This window comes from Triplophysa dalaica, chromosome 5, assembly GCF_015846415.1.
Source record: "Triplophysa dalaica isolate WHDGS20190420 chromosome 5, ASM1584641v1, whole genome shotgun sequence".
Taxonomy (NCBI): domain Eukaryota; kingdom Metazoa; phylum Chordata; class Actinopteri; order Cypriniformes; family Nemacheilidae; genus Triplophysa; species Triplophysa dalaica.
The window spans coordinates 11,759,865-11,786,270 of record NC_079546.1 but is presented as its reverse complement, the minus strand read 5'-3'; the positions used below and the strand labels follow the sequence as shown (position 1 = coordinate 11,786,270).

The 26,406-nt window shown below is 39.2% G+C and overlaps 1 protein-coding gene across 3 annotated transcripts in view; it reads left to right on the top strand.

The window, feature by feature from the left end:
- Positions 1-14,866: 14,866 nt before the first annotated feature.
- The window catches only part of celf2 (cugbp, Elav-like family member 2), a 140,572-nt gene continuing 129,032 nt past the window's right edge, over positions 14,867-26,406 (top strand). For all 3 annotated transcript variants that reach the window (XM_056749297.1, XM_056749283.1, XM_056749271.1), the window contains exon 1: positions 14,867-15,000. In XM_056749297.1, the coding sequence (XP_056605275.1) occupies positions 14,948-15,000 (53 nt within the window). In that variant the 5' untranslated portion in view covers positions 14,867-14,947. The remainder of the gene's footprint in view (positions 15,001-26,406) is intronic.

Here is a 26,406-nt window from a genome sequence, read left to right as displayed (position 1 = left end):
TTCCACGCTGTAATGAGAAACAGATGACCACTTACATCAGTGTTTATGTGTGTGTGTTCTGTTTTGGCTTACTTCTCACACATTATTATTATGGCCACTCTATTTAACTTGTCTAACAGAGTGTACTTTTATTTTGTGTGTTTCCATGTTTTCTTGCCCCCCCCCAACCCCCTCAAATCATTCTGTCTTCTGTGTCTCCTTTGGCCTCTAAATGAACTTACATGAGATCTTTAAACATCGTCCGCTCTCTCTTTTCACTTCTAACTTGGTTTCACATAACATGACGAAAAGTGTGACGCTATTCTGTACAATTATGCATTGCCTTTTTGGTTTAATACTTAAATACCGCAACACTTTGAGATTTGCAATGTTTTCTGGACGGTTCACTGTACTAAACACTCACACTATCACAAACACTCATGCGGTAAAACAAGTTATATTTTAGCTCATTATTTTCAGATTTATTTAGATTTCAGCTTGCGGTTTGATTGTATGGGAATGATTAAGTATCGTATAAAACACATATTTTTATTATTCACTGTTTGCAACACAATCCGTGTTTAATGATCCGTGTTTCTATGTACTGCTGAGTTATCTGTTTGAATCAGTTTAACAACATGAAGTTGAATCAAGATACTCGAGTCTCTGCTGATCCCGCTTGGGTTTTCCTGAACGGACGAGGCGTTTGAGTAATGAATGGGAAACATGCGTCCCTTCGCGATCGCATTCAGGGCAGGGGTTCCTCCGGCTGCTTACGATCACGTTCCGATGAAAGGAAATTATTGGATGCTAACAACTCGACAGAAAGAGGAATTACAAATTGCCCTTATTGTAGACATTTTAGAGACATTTTTCATATTAACTTCTTTTGTGTTCCACAGATAAAATGCTGTACACAAGCTACAAGTTTGAATGAGATGAGTGAATAAATAATTGATTGTTTAACATTTTTGTGTTGTTGGAAAAATGAAAGATACATTTGTGTACAATACACTTGAAGTTGGTACCAGTTTTAAGATTTAAGTACAGTTCTTTTGTATTTTGGTTTTTAACTGTACAAACTGATGATGTTACGCTGTATAAGAATAGTAAATCGTTACTTTACTTATAACTCATCACTACTCTCCATTGCCACAAGGGGCACTATAATAGGCAAGATCATAGAAAATGTCTTCCTAAAGTAAACCTATTTACATGTTTATCTAAATAATGTGTTTGGTGTATTGGAAAACAGACATGAGGTTACTCAGTCGACCCCTGTAAGACATGAAGTAATGCATTCTACCCATAAATACAAATTCTCTTATATTTTACTACTTTTTTACAGCTCCTTTGATTCCCGTTCCAGGACAAACATTGATGACATTTTTATATCAAATTCTTCATTTTTGTTCACCTGAAGAAGAGATGTATAGATCTGGTTGAGTAAACTATGAGAGAATTTGCATTTTTGGGGCGAGATATTTTTTTATTGTACGATGGCTCACATAGTTCTATAATGTTTTCCATCTGTGTTTTTCACTTTATGTTATAATCTTATTTACTCTCTCACTCTTTTCTTTTTCCCACCGTGGGGATTATAAACTGATATGGCATTAGTGTTTAGACACCTTTGAAAGGTACAGTTTGGTAACATGAACTGAGAAAATCTGTGGTTAGGGTGACCACCACCCAACAAACCAAATGTGGGACAGGTAATCCATTTGTGTGGGATAACGTGGGACACCATTGAAAGGTAGCGCGAAACTGTGATATAAAAACGGAATGAAAACATTTTATAAAAAAGTTTCGCTTATAAAAATAATTTGCCATTTAGTCCATCCCAACTACAACATAATTAAGGCATAGATAAAATGTTATGTAACTTGAAAAACATAATGGCGATTTCAGTTTGAGGTTCGTTGTCACTTACATTTTTTAGCACAGAACAGACGTGGAGTTGTCATTTTGTAAACTTTGAAGATCTTCTGCTGGCAGATGTCGTACCCTCTTGATGACTGAAATCACTGTCCCCTTCTGATACATTGGGTAAAGTCAGGCTCTAAAAAATAGTTGCATTTGTTTGAGCTTGTTGGACACCAGTGCACAGGGTTGTGCTGTTACATAGTTAAATAAACAAGGGCGCAAACAAGCGTCCTATGTGCGTAGCTGGTTGAAGAACGTGTTTCTTAATGTGACAACTAAAAACCAATAGACTGATGAAATTGCGTGACATTTTCTCATTGTGCGACGTACAGGACAAGGGGTGAAAATGCTGTGCGGTACAACGCAAAGCGGGACAGGTGGTCACCCTATCTGTGATCAACATTTAAAAACACAAACACCATATCAATACTGCAATTCCAGTTTTCCATTAGAGCTAAAACACCTCATATCACTCATGGCAGAAGATAGAGGTTTATCCCCATATCTTAACCCCTGACTGCCACGAATATCTGTGTGTATCTTTTGTGTGTGTGTGTATGTGTCAGATCATGCTGACAGATATGAGATTGTTATTATTGCTTGTGATGCCCTTGGCAGCGATATGGCAAAGGATATTTTCCACACAAGGTGTGTTGGCGTGTGGAGCGAATATTATTGTCTGTGTGTGGGTAAGTGTTTGTATGTGTTATAATGCCCTAGGTGTAAAGAGATCCCACATGGCAGTTCAAGTGTTTCCTGAGAGGGGCTTTTACCGGACTTCCTGACCGGTGTAATCATGACACACAGAGTAAGCCCCTACAAACCTATTGCCTCAGAGCAAATGTGATGCCTCAATTTGCTATCTATCCTGTAAAACAAATCTCACGAAAACAGTCAAGAACTGTTTGTCCCAGATAATAGTCAAAAGTAGTATATCTAAGGTGATGTGTTGCTTTATGTTTTGCTGGAATTTCTCAGTATGTGGGTTTTTTTTGGCTTATATTGGCAGTTGTACAATCCATTGTGTTACAGAGGTGACGGCTTTTTTTTGTTGTTGATGTTTTTAGTTTATGTATTTTTATTTTTAAAGTATGAGGCAATATAATTAATTTAACTAGATGCTTAAGTGCTACAGTAATGGAATGAAGTGATGGTAGTATTAATGGTCCAGTTTATAAAATTTTGCAGCATCCTGTGGTGATGTTGCGAATTGCAACCAACGGCTCACTCCACCCCTCCCTTTTGAAGCACCACGGTGGCTGGCACGGAACTAAGATGTCGCCACATTAACGCATTTACAAAACACCCTCTGTGTTTAGAGCTACTGCAGAAACAACATGGCGAATTCCATGTAAGGCCATGTATGTAGATAAAATAACTCATTCTAAGGTAGTAAAAACATAAGACTTCATTGTGTAAGGATCTTTATACACCTCCGAAGACATAGTTATGTATATTATATTGCTTTACGGTCAAAAGATCTTCCAAAAACGACACACTGGCCCTTTAAGAGGTAGTTTCTATGATGTGAAATGTCATTCTTGGGCCTGTTCTTTATTATGTACATTTTTCGTGTGTTGTTGCTAGAACTAGATTGTTGTCGAACAGTAAGTGTAGTAACTTTCTGATGGTACAGTACGTCTATTAGCTATTTCATGAAAGTATTTTAGAGTTTTATCAGATCACATACGTACATAATCTATTTCACAGAGAAGAAAACACGAGATCAGGGGGCTGAAACGACATGATATGAAACTTCCCTGCTGAGGGTGAGATGAGCTAAGACTGACAAATTGTTTCTCTCCAAAACAGGAAGTGAGAAAAAATGCACTTCCTGCTCAGACAGTTGGGTGCACAGGCTAAAGCCCACAGAGACAACGAGCCTGGTGTATCAAATTCCCAATTTTACATCTGTTTTCACAGCCTGAATCTTCTTTTATACGGTTACGTACAATAGAAAACAGCATTTTGTCATTGATTTATTGTCGCGTAATATTTTAGGGAGGTTGTCGCACCATCTGTCTTCGTCCTTGGATCTTCTTCTTCATTTCACAAACCGTACTTGACATATTTCTGGTATTTTGCTTTGTTAATTCATGGGCACCGTTTAAACAAATTGAATGTATTACAACACAACTGTGGCATTGTTTCCAGATTGATTTTTAGTTTTTACCACACACCAGCTGATATTGATATACTGTGGCAGCAGTTGTCTTACATTTCATTTGAGTAAATCCGCTGTCTGTCAAACCTGTGTCATTTATATCTGTGGGCGATGCAGATATATACCCTGAGTGAGCTGTTCATTATTACGGCTTTCAGTGTTTTAATAGTTTGTCTTTAAGGTTTAAGGTCACAGTGAAGTATTTTAGAAGGATATGTCAGTAATTTCCTCTAAAACTTTCCTCTGTATGCATTGTACAAAAGAAATCATGAGATGTTTTAATATAAAGTCCATTTTCTTTAAAAAAAAATTACTTTATTCTTTTAATATTTTGTTAAAAATAACTAAGACTTCATGAGACTTTCATGCAATGCTAAGAAGTCAGTGGTTCTCATCTTGTGGGCTGTGACCCCAAGTAAGTATCCATTTTGATGGAAAGCTAACCATCTAAATGTGTGAATGTATGTGTAAATTGTGCGAATAAAACAAAGGCTTATCAGCCTTACAGAAACATTTTCCATATCTTTTGTCGTTGACATTAAAGGCAAATAATAATATTATTTTCAATAAATAATTTGAATTACATGGGTGACATGTAGATAGGCCATTTTATTGGGCACTTAATATAAAATTCACTTACAATGAGGATAAACATGATTTTCTTTTTTTATCTGTCTTTATACAAATAGTAACCACTTGACAACCACTTATCTGAATAATGACATCTTTGTATTGAGTATCACCCTGAAGTTTGTTAGGTTTCTGTTGTTTGTGTGTTTGGTTTGAATTAGCCTGAAGTGACTTATGTATACCTTATTAGTTTTCAATAACTACAATAGAAATACAATTCATTTTTTTCTCTGTGCTTTTCTCGCTCGCTGGCCCGCCAGCCAACTCGGTTATTGATTATTTTCTCCATATGTTCCATAACCTCTAATTTCCCAACAATTGGCTCAACACAACAAGAACATCAGAGGTCTCATTCAGGCTATGAGAGATCAATAACTCATGATTATCACTGATAAAGAGCAATAAAGAGCTGAGGGAGGAAGATTTGGAGTGTGGAATGATTGGTCAAGTGTTTGTATTTATCAGAAGTTCTATTATGAGGTCTACTTGGCCTCACAACCTTCAAATAAATGGGCGTCTTAAAAAAAAACACCTAGTCGTACGACATACTTTGTGTTTCGAGCTTCGGTTTAGATGGCATTGGGGATGGTTTTCTTCAGTTTCTTCATTTCATACATTTGGTCTTTATTTCAAACAAGACATGAGGCTAATACGGTTTGATCATTATATTGTACAGGCAATAAAACCTACAATATAAATAAGTATAAAAACAGATAACACAATCCCGGTGTTTGAAGTAATTTAGCTGGAGACACACAGATATTGATTAATTTCTGCTCAGCAAATCCAGATTTCACCAGCTCTGTATAACTACGAGATGCATCTGTGTTTGTTTGATGTGTCTGTGGAGTAGATTTGATTTGGAGAGCACTGTAAAAATAATGTTTTGACATTATTACTTACAGGGATTTTAAGTGTTTACTCATGGTGTGATAGGATTAAAGATGTATCCATTAAATTCATTTCAGGATATGTAACAAGATGGCAAACTAGAAATAGTTTGGATTCATAACAAATATATTCCAGTACGTATGTACAGTACGGTTAAGCTCTGCTCCAACTCTGTAGTTTCAGGGAAAAAAACATGAAGTAATCCCTCACTGCCAACCTGATCTCACTGGAATTCGAAATTCTTCTTCCCACATTTGTGACTAATTTGTATGAATTTGTACAATGTGAATCAAAAAAAAACGTATGATTATAAGGAAAAATATATATTGAAGCCCCTCCTCTAAACCTAACAGTCACTGACATGGTAGCAAATACTACATTTTGTCCTAAAACGTACTAGTATGATACTACAAATTAAAGGGGTCGTATGACACGGCTAAAACAAATATTATCCTTTGTTTTAGATGTAATGCAATGTGTATACACGATTAAGGTATAAAAACTCTGTATTTTCCACATACCGTACATGTTTGTATCTCCTCCTTGTCTCGCCTCTCTGAAATGTGCAGAATTTTTACAAAGCTCATCGCTCTGAAAAGTGAGGTGTGCTGTGATTGGCCAGTTAAACAGTGCGTAGTGATTGGTCGAATACTGCAAGCGTGTGACGGAAATGTAACGCATCTTAACATATTTGGAACATCAGGTTCTAAAGCAATTGCACTGACAGGTACGCCCACTTTACTTGCGTATACATGTGGGTGGTCTTAGTCAACTCATACCACGAACTGATTTGTGGGGGTTTGGTTACACGAGGCCTTTCAGGAAGGTCTGGGTGAGCATTCACTTTTAGAAAGTATTTTTCGTCTTTGATTTTTTTCATCTTTTGTTCCGATGCTTTAATTTTTGCAATTTTACGTGTCTAATACATGCATTGGGAACTTATAACAAAGAGACCGAAATCCTGCATTCGCGCCATATGACCCCTTTAATACGAATTAGCCCCCTTATAAAATACTTACAAATTCCTGTGAGATTATGTGGCTGCATGTATCCTTTATATGCTTTCACCATGTGGTTTCACACATTCTAAAATTCCGGAAAAATTGCAAAGACATTTTTAAGAAAAATTCTGGGCTTTTTCACATTGTGTGCTTGCACGCATCCTGGACTGTTTTGACATCACAATTTGCCATGTAACATAGGCTACATATTCAAAATCTGAGTTTTCTGTGACCACAGTGGAAGTGTTTACAATACCAGGCAACCTATCACTCCAGTACATTATAATCTTTTTATTTGTCTTTATACAAATGTCTTCTTCCTTGCTAGTGAGCTGCCCCGGTCAAATAGTTGCATGATAAAGCGATGTCACTTGCTCTTCCTTTTCTTACAGAAACATTACGCCGCTGATCCCAGCAATGTTAATAGGGTCTGATTCTAGGATTAAATTGTCTGACATTCCATCTCTGGTTTGAATTCACAATGAACGTTCTCTGGCAATCTGATGAAAAATTCCCAGTGTCAATGCAGCAATACAGAAGGCAAACCCGGAAAAGAATCAATAAACTCAGTGATAAGATGGTGGAGTCAAGAGAAAGGCTTATAATATTCTTAGATTTGAAAGGGCAATATACTTAGACATGCTATTTCATCCAGTATTTATAGCTGTTATATATCCACCTTATTTTTGAGCGCAGAATTGAACAATGTGACGTACTTCCTTTTTTTCTTGAGACCATTAAAACACCTCTGGTAAATGTTTTTCACATCGCAATGTATTACACAGTGGGAGGATGACCTGATATATCATATGAAGATATATTAAGTTATTTCGTATTTTCTCTCTTAGTTTATTGGTCTTCCATGCGCAACTATTAAAGCACAGAGACGTAACGTTAAGTTACCAGTAACTTACATGCACAGTGGGAAAGTCGGTTGAAATTTGTCCACGAATTTGTGTTTTTGAAAGCATATGTGAATCAAAGTCAAAATGGAGCAAACATTCCTGGATCCTTACAACTAGTAACGGAAGAATTCCAGCAACGGCTGGTTGCTCTTGTATCACAGGTCTCCACCGAGCTGCAGCATCCATCACAACTTTCCAAAAACAACTCAAAACATCTATTGAATAAAGAATGATGTCATGTTGTTCATTCTCTCTCTTATTTCCTTAAGCTTTAAGCCTCCTAATAACATGGCCTGATAAACTAGGCTATCTGTACTATTTAGCGTGTTGACAATAAATTTGTGATTTGGATAAAAGCGTCTACCAAATGAAAGAAATGTTAATATCCTGTAACTGTTAACACAGTCATGCAGTGTCACTCGCACTATAAATGCCTTTGAACGATATGTATTAGTTATTGTAGTCAGGACGGTCGATTGTCCAGGAGAAAGGGCATTCAGTGGGCTAAAATAATGAATAATGGATGCAGATCATACGCTGCGCAACGTCCAGATTCAGCTCTGTTGCACGGATTAAGGTAAAAAAACCTTCGCGTTTCTACCGGCTATTATAGAAACTTTGAACTGCACACATTAAGCTTGTACCTTTGAATACATAATACATATTTACTAGCCAGTCAAAACGGCACACTTGTCTCACTAGCAATACGACTGCCATTAGCTATAGTAGCGCATCGGAAGTCTAAACACAAACAGCTGAAAGATGGCGGCGCCCACAATCACGCCAAAAATAAGGCGGATAGAGCTTAGCATCGTTTTGTTAGCTTAGCAACATGCTAATGTTAAAATCGATTGCGCGTCTCCTTCACTACCAAAACGAATCATGATTTTATCATAGTTTAAGTGTAGTAACCATGGTTTTACAATGAAACAAAAATGTTTTCTACATTCAAACCATGGCTATTTTGCATTTAGAAATGCTAATGCGCGAAAAAGCTAAAGAATTGGTAAATAGAATCTATGTAATTAGCTGTGTTTTCTCATGTGTTGTCACAAAGAATGATGGGAAGTGTAGTTTGGTCAAACCTTATCCTCATTATCCAGATAAACAAGTTAAATAAAAAAAAAACTGCATAATGCGCTATCAAAAAGTACAATTAAAACCAAAACCAATTAACTTTCACCATTATTCTTGATACACTCTTCCCCTTGCCTCGAATCTAACCACATCCCCTAAAATCTAACTACAGTTCCCACTGGTAATTACAACCTTGTGCCATGTGCTGGCATTCGTCTGTGCTCATCTTGTAAATATCACCATACAGGCATGACTTGAAGGCAGCAATAGACAACAGTCATTGACAGCAACACACAAAATCCTAAAGTGAGACAAAAACATCCAAAGCGCAATATACCCTCTACAGCCACTTTTCAACTCTATGTGTAATCGTTCAGGGTGTTTATTTCAAGTGTCTTTGTTTGTCACTTTTCTACTTTACAGACCTGCTAGCTTAGCGTGATGAATGTAGCCAATAACATCATGAGCGCCTCCTCTGACATTCTAATGTTACATTTACATATGCTTACCCGCAAGGCCAAAAGGCTGCTCCTTTATCTCTCGTAGTGTGCTTCTCGTTTTCTATATCCAATCTAACATAAATATCACCCACGATAAAGGTTTAATTCTTAGATGATTAAAACAAACTAGCAATTTATACTAGATGCACTATACTTTGCATCTACAAAATAAACTTCTGGGTAGATCTAAAAGATCTAGGTGGGATTATGATGGCTATTGCTTTAACCCTTTCAGCAGGTATGCATTTGATTTGATTGCGAAAAGAAGGTGTTATGAGAAGGTGTTATGTACCCGAATGCGGAAAGATAGTTGGAGGGCAGGGTGAATTTGTGATTTCATTCTGTGAACAGAGCAAGCTGTTACATTTTAATACAAGATTGAAGACCAACAATATAGAGGGTTTCATCTTAACAACATAAACAAACGTTGCCGCGCCTGCGGACTTTTGTGGCCCCAAATGAACTTCCGGTACACATTCACACACAGTGTCTGTAGATTTTTTCTGATCACAATCAAAAGAAACCGAGAAGAAACGTTACTTGGCTAAACTTGTTTCTGTAATATTTCGAATTTAGACTGCGATACCAATCTCAACCGCTAGATGTCAATGTACCGAACGTTTTTTTTAAATGCGACCGAACTACAGGACCCATTCAACAAATCATTTATTTAATAGAATTATTAGACCGTAAAATAATTATACAAATTCATATAACACAAAAGAAATAAAATATTCCATTCCATTCCATTTTCTACCGCTTATCCGAACTACCTCGGGTCACGGGGAGCCTGTGCCTATCTCAGGAGTCATCGGGCATCAAGGCAGGATACACCCTGGATGGAGTGCCAACCCATCGCAGGGCACACATAGTTATATTATTAGACACTAGTCAAACACAAACCGGACGGATTGTTTAAATGCGATTTACCGAACGGTTTATTTAAATGCGACCGAACAACAGGACCCATTCAACGAATTGTTTATTTAATCAAATTAAAATACAACAAAATTTAACAAATCGTTTATTCGATACAATTATTAAACAGTAAAATAATAATACAAATTAATATTAACATAAATTAAATAAATATAAATAGTTATATTATTAGACACTAGCCAAACACAAACTGGAAGTTTACTGGGCGTCAGGCATGCTCGAGTCTATATTACCAGTGGATTACTTTTATTATGGATATATGTGGTTTTTGGAGCATTAACACTTACACTTTTGATTTGTGTTACAAAGATAAGAAGAACAAGTTTTTTTTTGTGTCCATCTGAAAAGAGAAAGTTATATACCCCTAAGTTAAAATAAGGGTGAGTATATTATATATTGAAATGTACTTTTATGTGAACTATTCCTTTAAGAAATTGATCAGGGAAAATATTTAATTTTAATCTCATGTCAATTATCTCAATTGCATGTTCAGTGTCATCCACAAAGGGACCGTAGATGACAATAGGACGTCTTTTTTTGACCTCATCCATTGTCTCATTGAAAAAAAATCAACATTTACATCAATTGAAACAGCATTTCAAAGAGACCACACATTTCATAATTGCATTCAAAACCGCTTCAAACCCTGTGTTATTCCTGTCCTCTCTCGACGGGCAGCTTTATGAAGCCTTAAACTGTGAACAGTGGCTGCACTTTATTTCCGCCTGGTTAGGCAGAATAGATCCTCATCAAATCGCTCTTTTTAAGACAATGTGCATGTGGGTGTATGGCTTTGGGCTTATTTGACAGCATCAAATGGATTTCACAAGAAAGGAAATATCGTCGTTTATGAAATAATCCCCGCATAGTTATTTCATCCCTGCGCCGATGTATGCGTGCCGTTGTTTTGCGCTTTTTCTCATTTTCCTAAATCCTTTTTCCTTTTTATTTCCCCTGAATGGATTCTGACAGAAAGAGACAGGGTGGAATAGACTTCGAAAGGCTGACGTTGTACATACTTTATTTAGATTAGACGTGCTGATGATATGGGCGGTGAATTATACCCGAGATCTCAGGTTTGTAACAGTATTGCATATTGTAGTGGAAAACAGAATGAAAAAAGATGCTGGAAGTCCCCACCAACTAGAAAGACTGTCTTGTTTGACCAGCATCATGAACCAGACCAGTTCCGAACCAGTTTAAATAAGCCTGAAACTTTGTTTTAGTCTTGGCTATCCGTTTTATCTTCTCTTTTCTCAGCTCCTGTAGATAAGAAAAAGAACAAATGAGATCTTGCTAATATCTCAGTTATTTCTTCAAAACTTTAATGAGATTAAATAGTCAAGTATTTCTCATAAGAACAAAACTAAGAAATCGCACAAAAATGTTGATTTTCAAAAATCTCAACAACGTCTCAGATTTGCCAAATCTGCCATCAAAAGTCAAGACTATTGAAGATTTTAATATGAACTCAAACATTTTTCAAGTAACTGTATGAGAAATATCTGAGACTTAATGGATCTTTATAAAAGCAATGAAGTCGAATATAAAAGCATTTTACATGCTATGAAATCGAATTGAATGGCTACCAAATGCATAAATGTGTTCAGCGGGGTTTCCTGGTTTCAGTTATAAATATATACCTCTCTCATCCGTTTATTCATTTTAAAATGAGCCAGAGAGGTGTCTTAAGTGTGTGAATGTGTGTAAATATGGTCACTAACAAGATTACAAGCCTTAAGAGAGTAGGTAACGGGTGAAGATGGAACATGTTGTATGTTTAAGATAGCACATTTAAGAATAAACATGCTTGCACCCACACATACTCTTGCTTTCCATAAAACCAGATTTGGCTTTCCGGCTGGGTTTGTTAAGCAAACCTTTTTGCTTATTGGTTGCTTATTATCCGTTTTGGTTGGTGTGGCAACCATTTGTCTTTGTGAAGACAAAGCAACACTTAGAAAATATGCCACGCGAATACACTTTCAATTGCACAACAGCAGATGTTGAGCTGGTGTTAATGTGTGATCTTGAAAATTGGCCACTTTAAGTCTCCATTAAATCTAAATTGACCCAGTTGACTTTCTTAATACACTTCCAGATCACATTGTGTCCGACTCATTACCTTGTGATATTCCAATATTATATCCACACATTCGATACCCTTTTCCACAGACCTACTTTAGGCCGCGTGGCCATTGGCTGCAGTATTGCTTCTAAAGATCCGACTCCATTCTGGTATGAAACATCAACTTTTCCAAACCAATAAAATCCTGTTCAATAAAATCATTTTATCTTGTAAAATTTTCTGTCTTTTAAACGTCCGTATACAAGATTGCAAATGGCAATATCTGTCACGGGACACTGCTCCTAGAAGTCTAAAGCACAGAGACACTGATGAGGGTACAAGGCCATCTTTAAAAATCCACAGAAAGTCCAACACAAGCATTTCATCGACGACACCAACCCAAACAAGACATAACTTAAACAGTAATAGTGATGAGGTGAATGCAGTCAGGTGAGGGGGATTGCTTATAGAGTGCAGGTGAGGAATGATGGGAAATGCAGTCCTGATGATGTGACAGATTGGGGTCGACAATATCAGTTTGAAAGGCACACTAAAGGTGCTTTTTTGTTTATGTTCTGAATTTATACCGACACCTGTTGAAGTAGATGCAGCATTGTGCAAAGTTCTTTGTTATCAGTGTCATGGTAACATTTAAATGCATTCTGGTTACTCATGAATAACAGTCTGGTTAGAATGTATACAATAATAAATGTTTCCAAACCACTGGAGTTTTATTCTCATGTGACTGTATCTCATCTCATTTGAAGTTATATTTTAAAGCTATATAACGGTAAAAAAAAGAAGTTGTTACAAGTAATACAGTCATACTATAACTGAGACTGCCTACTCATGTCTGTGGCTTATACATGTCTTTTTTATATGTAATAGTATCTCACTTTGAGTATGTCTAACTTACCATTTTTAAAATGATGGTTCAATTATGATTTACTCGTCCTCTTGTCATTTTAAACCTATATCTCTTTCTTTCTTCCGCAGAACACAAAAGAAGATATTTCGAAGAAAGTTGGTAACCGAAATGCGCCGGCACCCATTCACTTCTACTGTATGGACACAAAACCAATCCAAGTGAATGTGTGCCGGTTAACGATATTCTTCAAAATATATGTTCTGTGCAGGGAAAACCATCATGCAGGTTTATTAAGACAAGAGGGTGAGTAAACAGTGACAGAATTTTTAAAACATTTAAATACGACCCCTTAGAAACACATCACTGCATAAAAAAATTCATTATGATTTAATATTATTGAGCATGAGACGTACAGAGGAAATGAACGATTATTGGAGTCTCACACGTACACTAATAATGAACAAATATGATTTTACAAAGGAATAAACCTATAGCTTTACCTTCAACTATCTGATTTTACATGGCCAGTGAGGCACGGTTAAAAACACAAGGTGACAGCAATAAAACAGGATGTGGTGATGTGTCAAAGGGGAAGTAAGCATTGTTAGATACAGCAGTAGTGTCACATGAATTGTGTGTCTGTCTTCTCATTTGACTCACAGTCGTTTTATTAATTCTATTTATTTTTTACTCGTCACAGTTGAATCCCTTAACGTTAATGCTTTTAAGACAAGACAGTTCGCTCAAAAATGCAAACTGTGTGCAGTTATCCATTCGTTGTCCAGATTATAGTTTGCAGAACTCAAAAGTGCTTACTCGGTTTCAAGACATACTATTTGTGTTTTAAAGCACTTGATCACAACACTTCAATAGCCTGTCCGGGGCTTTTAGCTATGAACAGAATCAAGGACATCATGAACAATTGCCAGTAAAACAAGAAGGCTGCACGTATTGGAAAAACATTTGACAAAACTGAAATTGAAAAAACACATTATACTTCAGGGTATTTGGCCCACTTTACATCATGCATGTCTCAGTATCTGCTTGTTTAGACATGATGTAAGGAGTACCGTTTCGGGGTCCAAGCCCCCATTTCGTACAAGTGACATGACTATTTAAACAGACGTTTATGATCACTGTTTATTCATATCACGTTTGCGCTAAACTTATAAACTCATCGTGTACACTATACAGTCTTCAGGCTCACAGAATATCCAAAATCAATATTTGAATGATTATTTAATATATTTTAATTATTTCAGAATGAATCGCTGTCTGGCCATCTGGGATTTCGTTATACAGAAAAAGGTTAGAATTTAGGTTTTTGTGGAGTTTTGTCGTGCCATGATTGTTTATTATCATTTTTGGTTGTTTGCCGTGGCATCTGACAGAGTGTTTAGATCCGGCAACGGTGGTGTGTGACGTCAGACTTAACATGTGGAGTGCCTGTTTATAGTACAGTAGAGAAGCTAGATCTTAACTAATAGATCAAGGCGTGCTGTCATTCATTTTTTGGAGGAAACAGGTCCACTAGGGGCACTGAAAGTCTTTACGTGTTTAATTATTATTTTATATAATATTTCATATAATTGTAATATTTTGTTTATAATATATGTATTATGTGTGTGAGTTTGGACTCATAGGCCTGTTTATTGTCAATAGGCTACTTTAATTTCGTTGGCACATTAATCATAAGACTTAACATAACTAGTATATAATAATGAATCTATTGCCTTCCTTTAGCTGAATATAATGTAGGATTTACGCATGGAAAAGGTTAGACATTATAATATTAGGGACCTTACAGAGAGATGAGGTAGTGAGAGAGAGAGAGAGGGAGAGCTGAAGTGATTGTAAGGGGCGGAGGAAAAAGAGACTGTTTTCAGCGCTATCACACTCAGAGCAGTGCAGAGAGACAGTCGGAGTAACAACGCTCACTCACTCACTCCTATCAACCGCTTTCTGTCCGAACAAAGCCCAAGCTGCCCGAGCCTCAACCATGGTCTCTATAATCTCAGACCTGGACCCCCTCAAGAGCTGGAACGTGTTAAGGTAAGACCCGAGTCACCCGACCCGAACATGCATGCGGAGAGCGCCGAGTGTGTCTCCATCTATCCGCGCTGAGGACGCGCTTTTGTAGCGCTCCGCTCGACATTACGCACTCCGCGCCTCGTTGCCAGTGTGTGCTATTTCGGTTTGAAAAGTGTGTGCGGGACTTTTTTTCTTGAGTTCTCACTTACTGTCATGTGTCTGACGCACGGGGTGTCTTATTAACCCTTCGAGGGATCCCAAACCCTCCCCCGAATACGTCGGGAACTGTTGAAGCACAGAAGTAAACGGGTCCGGTATGAGGAGGATTATCGGACCGGGCGCGTCTCGTCTCATCTGTGATGCGGGATGATGGTGCTGATGCTGAGAAGATGCAGCGCGCATCGTTGCCAGTTTTATATAGAAACAGCACGAAAGTTCATTTTGACGAGTGAAATCAATCGACTTTAGGTTATTTTAAACCTTTTTAGGATTCCGCTATGGCACAGTGTTGCGCATATACAGCTGTTACGCAAAGAAATGTGCGTATTTGAAGTTTTTTTGTTTGTCTTTTTTCTTCTTTTTCTTTATTTTTAGATAAACAGCTTCTTTATCGTTTGGATGGTTTCTACTTTTTCTTCTTATACAGTTTATTGGGGACATCGTACAAGGTTGACTCTATCCCTAAAATCTTTTATTGGCTACATAGAGAAGGTGCTTTCTGTGAAGTGTTTAAAACATGAGCCAATCTACTTTTGAGACAACGCCATTGTGTGAAGTCAGTTCTCTGTCAGTTTTAGGAGGAAGTATAGAAGGGCAACAGAAACCACAGAAAGCCTGTCATGATGTATCATAGTTCCGCTTTAGTTCTCGGAAGCTTGCACACATTTACAACAACATATGACCCCAAATAGAGAAACATTTAAGCAAAACAATTTCACTCGAATTAGGAACAATATATTCATTCGACATTATATTGTATTATATGTAACCGTTATTTAAAGCTTTACAAAGTTATTGACCTTTTAATGCCACTTTATATTCCTATGCACATATCCGGAGTTAATTTTTGAATGGCTTATTAATGAGGGTATGAAGTGTACTATAAATACTTTGGATCCACAGATATAGTTCAGGATTCTGGGTTGTTGTAAATTGGGGCACCACTGTATTCCTCACTGAATTATGAAAATAGATCAAGGGTATAAAGATGACATGCTGTGCTCTCTTAGAATAAGTGTTATTTTTGGTCAATTATTTATTCTGGTAAGCAGGTCACAGCTCAAGATGCACCGAAATGTGCACTCACATACATATCCATAAATGTGTACTAGCAAAAATAGATTTCACCTCTGATACACTTTAGGTCCCTTGAATATTTGACCAAAAAGCGCAAACGATACGTACTAGAACACACACACAAACATGCATACTGTCCAGTTTTTCACTTTAGCCTGTTCCGTCAGAGTCTACTGCTGCATTTAAGTAGACGTTTCCAGATCAATATGGCACCATTAGTCAGTATGTTCCGTTTCTTACTCTTCGACTGACGATCACAATTTCAACCCAGAGCCAGGGCATAGTCTTATGTTCGGAGAGAAAGATGGCTGAGGGGGGAGGACGCGTGATGGATCACCATTTGTCTTCCTCTTCTTTATTAGTGTAGAGGCTCTAGATGAGCCCGAGGAGCAGGTGCCAGACCATCTCAATAAAGACCAGCTTAGGATCAGCTGTTGCCCTGTCGTCCCTTCTCTTCTTCCTTTACCTTTACGTTTCCTTTTTCTTACTTTTGCTTTCCTCCCTCCATCCTTCCTTCCATTCTTTCATTCTTTTTTCATTCGTGGCCCCGGGGCTCTCGGTGGCATTCTTTACAGCCTAATGAAGCCACCCGACGACCCGGAACACTGTTGTCTAATGAGCACACACTTGTGTGTGCATGTTTGCGCAGCATCCGATTAACTTTCTAATTATCTCTCCTTTGGTTCAAACTCCTTTTTTTCTGTCGTCCTTTATTTGAGTAAGGACCGGAGAAAACCGAGATGGAGCTAAAATTGGATCCAGAAATAAACAGCGGCTTTGCTATTTATTAAGTTGATCATTCCGGACGCGAAGCTGACGTGCCGCGCAAACAAATGCTCCAAACAAATACATCTGCATTAAATTTTCTTTTCATGCATGTTTGTTTCGAATTAACACCTTTGAATGTCTCGGCTTGCAAAAATGTCTGCATGCGTAGTTAGAATACATTATTGTGAATTGCATCTGAAACGAAGGATTGTAAGAATAGTGCAAGTCTCTCTCCATCCATCCAACCCTATCTATCTATCTATCTATCTATCTATCTATCTATCTATCTATCTATCTATCTATCTATCCATCTATCCACCTATCCGTTTTCAATAGATCCATTTTCCTCTCTCTCTCTCTCTCTCTCTCTCTCTCTCTCTCTCTCTCTCTCTCTCTCTCTCTCTCTCTCTCTCTCTCTCTCTCTCTCTCTCTCTCGCTCGCTATCCATCAATCCCTCTCTGTCTCTCTTTCTCTCTCTCTCTCTCTCTCTCTCTCTTTCTCCATCCATCTCCATCCCTCTCTCTCTATCTATCTACATTCTTAAATGTATTGTTTAAAATTGTTGATCGAGGTCACCTCCCCGACTTCTTTTTTCTTTCCCTTACTTTTGCGCGAGCGACTTAAACTAGAAACCGAGAGATGCAGCAACTTCTGTCAATGCAAGCAACAAGAACAAAAATACCATGGAACTCATGTCCGCCCACACAGACACACACAATGAGTCATGAGCACATGCATAATGTTCTAACGCACACACGCGCGCGTACAAGAACACAACAGCGTCTCTGTCACGCAGACGCGTGTGCGCCGCGCGCTTCGGAAGGCAGGTTGAGTCGGTAATGAGAGGCAGCATGCTTATTAATACCACTTGATTACATTGAAAATTACTTTAAATAACAATGACAAGTTGTTGCCTTTATTGAATTAGCCGAGAGGCAGGCGGGGGAGATGATGTGATTAGAGGCATATTTAAACACGAGATTCGGTATTTTCACGCCCAATGGCCAGTAAACTTCTCTTCCTATTTGACATCCTTATGTCTGTCCGTCTCTTTCTCGTTTGGACCGAAATAGAAATCAAGTCATTTCGGAGTGCGCTGGAGAGGCAGTGGAGTGGCAAGCATCGGTCCTTAGCAGCGGGTGACCTCTGACCTTTGCAGTGTTGGTCTTAATGAACGCTGTTAGCGGCAACGGCTCTGAGTGTGTGTTTAAGCGTCTGCCCAGGACGCATCCGTAATTATCTGGCTGAGTGGCTTTTCTGTGTGTGTGTGTGTGTGTGTGTGTGTGGGCGGCTCATGCCGTTAGCCTCTCCCTGATCCCCGGCATTAGCGGCTGTCTGCAGACAGTGGGGCACAGACGGGCATCGCAGATGAACGGCATTCAGCGCTGATCTCTGCACCTGTACAGCCTCACACGCTCATGCTGCTTGTGCCTGTCACTCCTGCCGTGCAGTTCTGGACACAGAGTAACAACGAATATAACGAGAACGTTAACCGTGTGATTAAAGCTAGTACTTTAGAACGCACAAGCGTTTCCACGGTTGTATAGCTCCGTCTATATCACGATTGGCGACTTCATATGAATTCCTATGATGTGAAAATGAGGGATCATTCCAAAAAAGCAATAATGAAGCTCCTCCCCCGAAAACCTAACCATCGCTGGTGCGAAAGCGCGTCGTACATACGAACGAGATCGTAAACATTCATATGAATTAGCCAGCTTGTTAAATAGCTGATCTGTAAATTCAGTGCATTTCTGCTTTTGGCTGTTTTAATGTGGCTTTATTAACATTCATAGATAAACGAGATAAAAAATTGCATTTGTTGTTTTCGGGTTGGTTAGACGTGTACTCTGGTCCTGTGAAAGCTCGGGGTAATAAGGAAGAGATGTGGCAGTGCCGAGCTAGAGTGAAGACAACATTTGACAAGTGTGTGTGTGTGTTCGATTCGCTGCTCTCCACAAGCGCTCTGTATTATTGGCTGGAGTCAGAGTGGCGATGCACTGCCCTCCGTCGTCTAGTCAGCGTACCCATTATACGGCTCGTATGTGCGCGAGACCAATATCGTTCCTCCGGCTGACATTTTCAAAGCTATGTGAGTTACCCAGATGGGCCCACCTCTCGAAGACGAACCCCCCCACACTCACTCTACCTAGAGAACGTAATTACAATTATCAGCTCACCCATCACAATTACAGCAGAGGGAGAGAGCGGGGTAGGGAAATGAAGGCAGACAGAACAATAGACAATAGGAAAAATTAGACAGCCAGAGATAAAGGTGGAGAAGAGACGGAGAGCATCGTACCGCTTTGTTAATGGGCCTGCTGGTGTACTTCCTGTGCCCCAAAAGGCTTTCAAGAAGCCACGACACGCACACTGTCGCTACGCAGTCTTTTCTGTAAACAACATTTGATTTCTTAATTAATATCTCAATTGTTTTCCTTAGAAAGCAATGGGATTAAATGGAGACCGATTTGTCTTGATGAGAGATCGTACCAAGCAACACTTCTCTTCACATTTTTCCTGATGTTTGCTATCCTCATTAGTTTGATAAATAGTTGTACTGCTTGTCAAACGATTGTTTTTTTCTATAAGGTATTTTATGGAGAAATGTTGAACACAAATAAATACGATCTAAAATTGACATCAGGATTGTGCTCCCGTGTTCCTGTTATTGGACACCGGGTGTTTGCGCGAACGATAGAAACTGGGATTTTTTGGCCGGTTGAAGCAATCGGGAAATGGTCGCAGGATTTAAATGAGACCGTCTGTGTGCAGCATTGTTTAAGCTGTAGGAGAGCACAGAGCTCTGGACAGAGGCTCTTTTCAGGCCTCGCTGAATGACCGTGATTAAAAGCGAGTGTCTGACTGTCTGAGAGACTATTGTAATATCTCTCTCGTTCTCCGTCTCCCCTCTCTCATTTTGTGCATGTAGGCAGTTTTCTACGATAAGGTTGAAATCCAGAGAGGCATATCAGTGCTGGTTTCCTCCTACGCTAGTTCTGAGAGGAGAATGTGCTGCAGCTATGTTTGAGGAGTGCACTTCAGGAACCATTCATAGAGCTTTTACCCTTACACACACACACATCGACACCCACGCACAGATTTTTAACCCGTGGATGTTTCACTTTGCTGTCAAAAGTAGCACCCGCTGTCTCTGCACAAATGTAGAAACCCGCTCACTTTTTACTAGCTGGCTAAATGAGGGCGTTATTATATAAAGGTAATTCTGAACGATCGCCATCTTAATGCCTAAAAAAACTCATCTAAATAAAATTGTATTGTATTGTTTCTATATTAATACATAATTGATATCGACGGTTTCAAGCAGCAGCAATATAAACAAACATATGTGGCCCAATTTGAACTTGAACTACTGCAAAGAATCAATAACTGTGAAATAGTGTTAATGTCATTTAATACAATTAATCGCAGATAACAACCTCTCAATCTGACAACACATGGTAACCTGGATGCAGCAAATCCTTTTGACAGCTTTATTTTGACAAATTAAACATAAATATGTATTTTAATAACATATATGACATTCTTATTGCAAAGGATTAAACCAAATTGCCTGTTGTGTGACATTTGAACAATGTTCTTAACTAAAAACCGATAGTAAATGGCTTTTTTTAGGTCCGCATTCGGTTAAAATGAGCTAACCAAATATTTGCAGTTCACATATCATGTCCAGTTCTTTCTCATGTGGCAAGTAGCTGTGTAATAAGCGGGGTAATGTACAGTCAGCCAGCTGTTATCGCGAAATAATCCGCTTCAGTTTGATACAATAACCTCTGTATCGTGTGGGGTGCTGATCACACTGTCGGGGTTTACGTATTCCTGTGATAACAACGGGATGGCTGCAACTGTCGCGACTGGCCAATCAGAATCAAGCATTCCAACGAGCCGTGTAATAATTAACAATAAAATAATATCATAAATTCAATATAAAACAAATTGTATTATAACCAACACAGACCGAAAGTTATCTTTGGGCCAGGCAAGGCATGTGCGTCCGATGAAATGTATATGAAAAAAGACTTAAAGAAAGCTTTAGATTTTTATCTTTATATTGATTTGAATGATTTTTATTCTTGAAGAGGTGTCTGAAAAAGGTTCTATGGTCATGCTTTTTGTATCTGTTGTGTTGTGTAATGTTTCACGATTCACTTGTATTTATAGTTTGAAGTCCCACCATAACTCTCATGGTAACCATCAAACCATCTACAGTACCAGCAAATGCAAATTTAGCAGTTTTACAAAATGAGGTTTTTCTTAATTTTGCTAATTTGGGAAATTCAAACTACAACGAAGGAAACACTTACAAGCTTGTGTTATGTACGCATGTAAGCATGCTGACACTGCTCAGTCCAGAACTCTATATTTCAATGAAATGTGTTTGTTTTTATTCCTGTGTTGCATCTGGGGCAACTGAATATTACATGATAAATGTGTGCAGGGAAAATATGATACTCGTGGCTGTGTATATGAACACAACTTGTTTTTCTATATTTGTGCGAGTGTGTGTGTTGCTTTATAAAATTTTCTGTTAACAGTAGTGCGGGATTATTGTCAAACTGCTTGGATTCTGCAGCCTCATGCATATTTACAGAGAAGCGCTCCTCGTGTTCGCACACTTATTTTTTTATTAAAAAGAATCGAGTCTCTTTCCAGATGCTGCGCTTTGGGAGAGAGCGCCACGCTCATGGGTACAATCTCTCTTTTTTTTCGCTCTGTCTCCCTTTCTCTCGGCCACATGCTGATATCCTTTGTTATGATTTTACGCCACAGTTTAAAGGGGATTGTGGGAAGAAGGCGACCTCTCTCTCTTTTACTATCACACACACACGGGTCAGGCCAAATAAAGCGATGAATCAAACGGGAATTAATAAACCGGACACTCTCTAATACTTTCGTCATTAGAAACAAAGAATAGATTGATGTAACTTAGGAAGGCTTGGATGGCCCGGCCCTATAAAGGGGAGAGGGAGCATCGTGAGGTCATGAGGTAGTAAAATTCATGAGCCTTTTCACTTAAAGGGCGGAAAACATTGTTATCAGAAGGGCCAAATATATCATGAGCCAATTATAGTACGGTTAAGTTTGCCTCTCTGAAGCGCATACACTCTGATGCCTCTGAGCTGCATATATTGAGCATTGTATATTAACAGATTAAAAGTCATGGGTGACAATATCTCAAACACTCGCATAGTTATTGTTCCCTTTGCACGGTCAACTGTGATGTTAAGTGAGAGTTTTACTTGCCGTAACAAGATTTTTTGTTATACGTCACATTTCATGTGTACTTTAATGCATTACCGTCATGAACATCACTGTAAATTATAGCTTTTCCTCAAATATTTTCCCTTCTCCCCAGCTGTTTGTGTGTGTGTGTACATCTTTACATTAGCTAGCATTAACACAGGGAGTTCTTGACTTCAACTGTGTTGTGTTGAAAGCATCGTTTATTCATCCTAATGTCATTCAAAACCTGTATATGGCTTTCTTTACGCACTCTATTAACGTCTCAGTGGTTTAGCATCTATGGAAGTCAATGAGGGCCCATGTTGTTTGCTTACCAACATTCTTCAAAATATCTTCTTTTATTGTTCTGCATAAGAAAGAAAGTCGTACAGGCTTGGAATGTCAAGAGCCTGTAATGATGCAACTAAGTGATGGCAGAAGTTTCATTTTCAGCTGAACTATCCCTTTAATCGTGGTTGTTGCGGTCTCTGCACTGTTTCTTATGTTTTTACTCACTGTCAAGTGAAAGGCAGGCCTTATGCTTGTAAAAGAGATCACACACACACATCCCGGCATGGCCCAGTGAGTGTCAGTCCCTGGGGATTAAATCCAGCATGTGGTCCAGAGCAAGAGGGCAACTGTATGAGTGTGTGTTCTCCTCTGTGAGGGTCTTTTTGCATAGGTTTACCACATATGAGAGTAGATTGTGTATTAACAGTAATGGTTGTATTTTCACTTGTCATTCTGGTTGGAAGTAAGAGTTCAGTGAAAGTCGGAAGCGTGCGCATGTGTGCGTGCAGGAGGGCCGCAGTGTTTTTCCAGCTGTGCAGAGCTCAGGTTGTTGGACGGTTAAGTGGAGCTTTCGTTCTGATTAACGTCAGGTGACTGAGCCCAGGCAGTGTGCGTGTGATATTTTTTAACTTTCCCTTTCTCTGCTCTCGCAGGAAGACAAGAACGTCTGTTTCCTGTCGTCTCCGAGCGCTAATGAGCACACTGTGCACGCATGCATACACGCGCAGCTGGAATCTAGGCAACACCCTGCAATATTTTTACTCTTTTTCATTTTTGTCTTCTCTCTTTGGTGCTTTTTTCTGTCTTTGATATAGATCCTTTGTGCGTTTCCGTGGTTACGCTGGCTTAATGTCGTACCGATGTGACTGTTTCAGCCATGCTAGTCATCGAAACTTGAACTAAACATTTGTTTTTCTTCTCACTTTTTCTGCTCTCCAGCCATTGTATAACCATGAAAAATCTGATGCACATTGCACACAAATGCGACAAGAGATTTCTACAAAAAATGTTTTTGCTATATCTGGGTGTTGGGTGTACAGGTCGAGCACATCAAAGGGAAAAATATGTTTGCGAGTCTTTAAAAGACGTTCAAGACATTTGTCTTTCGATAGGCCTTAGTAGACAACATATTTCTCAGCACACTCATGTTGTTCGGCTTGTTTTTTCTTGACGATTTCACAACTTCCTGTCCCCGAAAGTCTTGTAAAGCGAGTCAGGATTCCTTCAGGGTTGTTATTGCATTTAAAACTGCAGCCTGTTCATTTGATTTTGGTTACAAATGAACAAAAATCAAGTACATTAAACATCAGTGATCAAAACCATCTCCTTATTGTTCCCCAATTCACAATGGTAAGCTTACAGAATCTCATTGAGCCCCAACGTTATAGCAGAAATGTTATGTTTACAGCTTGGACATGAAAGATTGCCCTTCATGACAACTGTGAGGGGGGTGAGTATTTTTATAACTCATTGTAGTAGAGTAGGCGGGGCGAGACCGTGGTTCGAGTCCGGTGAGTAATTGTGAATTAGCGCCAGCTGTGCGCACACCGGCCTCGAATCACGTAGGAGATGGGAGCATATAAAAGGAACGAGCGACCGGACCGTCGAAGAGAGAGGACCGGGCCCGAACTTATGTTATGTTTGTATTTATATTTATGTTCATGTTTTGTTCGCCGGCGGTCGTCCGTGAGGGGCCGCCGGCTGTTATATTAATTTATTAAATGTTTAAGTGTTTGCCGGTTCCCGCCTCCTTCCTTCCCTTTTAATGAATTTTGTTACACTCATCCATTGATATTATATTAAGCCTTAAAATTGGTGCCCCTTAAGTGACAGGTGGTTCAGCAACCAAGCACCTTAGGTCCACCCACGTCCCACCTTTTACCCATTTTCGGGAGCGACACGCAGAGACGCGCTGCTAAGATGGCGACGACCGCCTCCTCCAAATTTAGGCTTCAAAATTGCTCTTCACAAACATACGTGTGACGTCTCAGACAATACTTCCATGTTTTATACATTCTATGACCCACGTATGGAAAATAGTTTTGCAGGTAACCTGCAATTTTGTGTTTTTAACCGAGATGGCATCAAAAATGACAGATGTCAGTTTTAAAATCAACATTTAAGACAACTTGCGGGTCTCAGACATGTTCCTACAAGTTGATGAATTTCAACTCGAAATGTGACACTCGTGACGCTAGGCACTGAGACACAGTGAGCTATGATGCAACTGCCGAAGAGTCTCATAGTGGGAAAAATAAAACTGTTTACCTTTTCACTTTCAGTTTTCTACAGTCAATTGTTTATACGACTTCACCGTCCCAGCCAAAGCATCAAACACACAGCATACTCAAGATGCCAAGTCAACATTCTGCCAGCGGTCTTGCCAAACCTCCGCTGATTCAATCATCTCTACAGTTGCCTTTGGCTCCCTCTCGGTGCTTCTGGTTAAGTGTGAGCACGTCCACGTTTGCCCACCCTCGTACCCCTATCACAGCATATTTAGGCACAGCGAGCGCTCATCTTTGCTGTTAATGCCTTCCACATCCCCATAAAAATTATGAGCAGAAACACATTACTGGCAGCGCACCCCATGTCTGCGTTTATTAGCCTATCAGGCTGGGTTTATATCTGATCACGCCTTCGCTCTAATGAGATCTCTTTATAGCCAATCAGGAGCGCATCTCTTATGTGGCAATGGACTGATCAAATTTATGGTCAATAACCCGCCTTTTAACGATGATGAGATGTGGGCGACATCAATTTTTATTCCTTTGCGATCCGTCCTTGGATGCGCGGAAATCTGCGCATGTTGTGGTCCGGTGCCCGGCTGAATGAAGGTGTTTCTGGCACTCTCGGAAGGCTGACCTGCACGCCCGGAGCAAGGGCTCTTATCTGAGGCAGAGCGAGTGAGACGGCCCCAGGAGTCTGGACATTACCAGGCCTTCTCAGATCCTAATTATGGGGGGAAGGTGTGGAATGAGAGTGGAGGGCCGGCGAGGCAGCCAAACTCAGACCCCTCGAGTCCCATTACAATTACTGCTGAGAGACACACATTCGAGCGTATGGACATGCTCGTACTTGCGCTCACACACGGCAATGAACGTACACAACCCTTTCGCCCTGGTGCGCTCACACACACCGAATCGAAGCACGTTTCTACACTCTCATTCTCGCGCGTAATTGGAATAGCGTCGATGCCTGCTCCCTTCGGCCTTAACGGGACACGCTTCCGTTTTTTTCCGTCACCAGAGCCACGCACATACAATCTCTGTCACTGTTTGTCACAAATCTCTAAGGTTCTATAAGAAAGACGGGTGTTGTTGTCATGACTGACAGGTTTTATATGTTATTGATGTGTGTGTGTCAGAGATGTCTATAATGCCCAAAGAAAGCTTTGTGTTAGCATGCCCATTAATCTCAATAGCGGGACGTGATATGAAATGTCAAGCGTGCTTGATTGTCTTACGGCACAGTTACAAACACTTGAGTAGCCACTGTCCTGAGCCGTTCTGGCGAAGGAAGCGGGCAAGAAAAAATCACTGTCAAATGAAACAATATAATATTAAATTATGTAGTACACGTCATTCCAAATGCAGAACACAAGAGAAGATATTTAAATATTTGTTATTATGTTGCTAGCAAAAGTTTGCAGTTCATAATTTAAAACAATAAAGGAAAAATGTATTTTGCATTCTTTCCATTACTGTGAGGGGGCGCTATTTGCAGGGTTAGCATAAACTCTTATTCTACATATTATTATTATTATTATTATTGATGTTGTTAATAATAATTATGCAATTTAAAATTATTTACATTATAATTATTTGT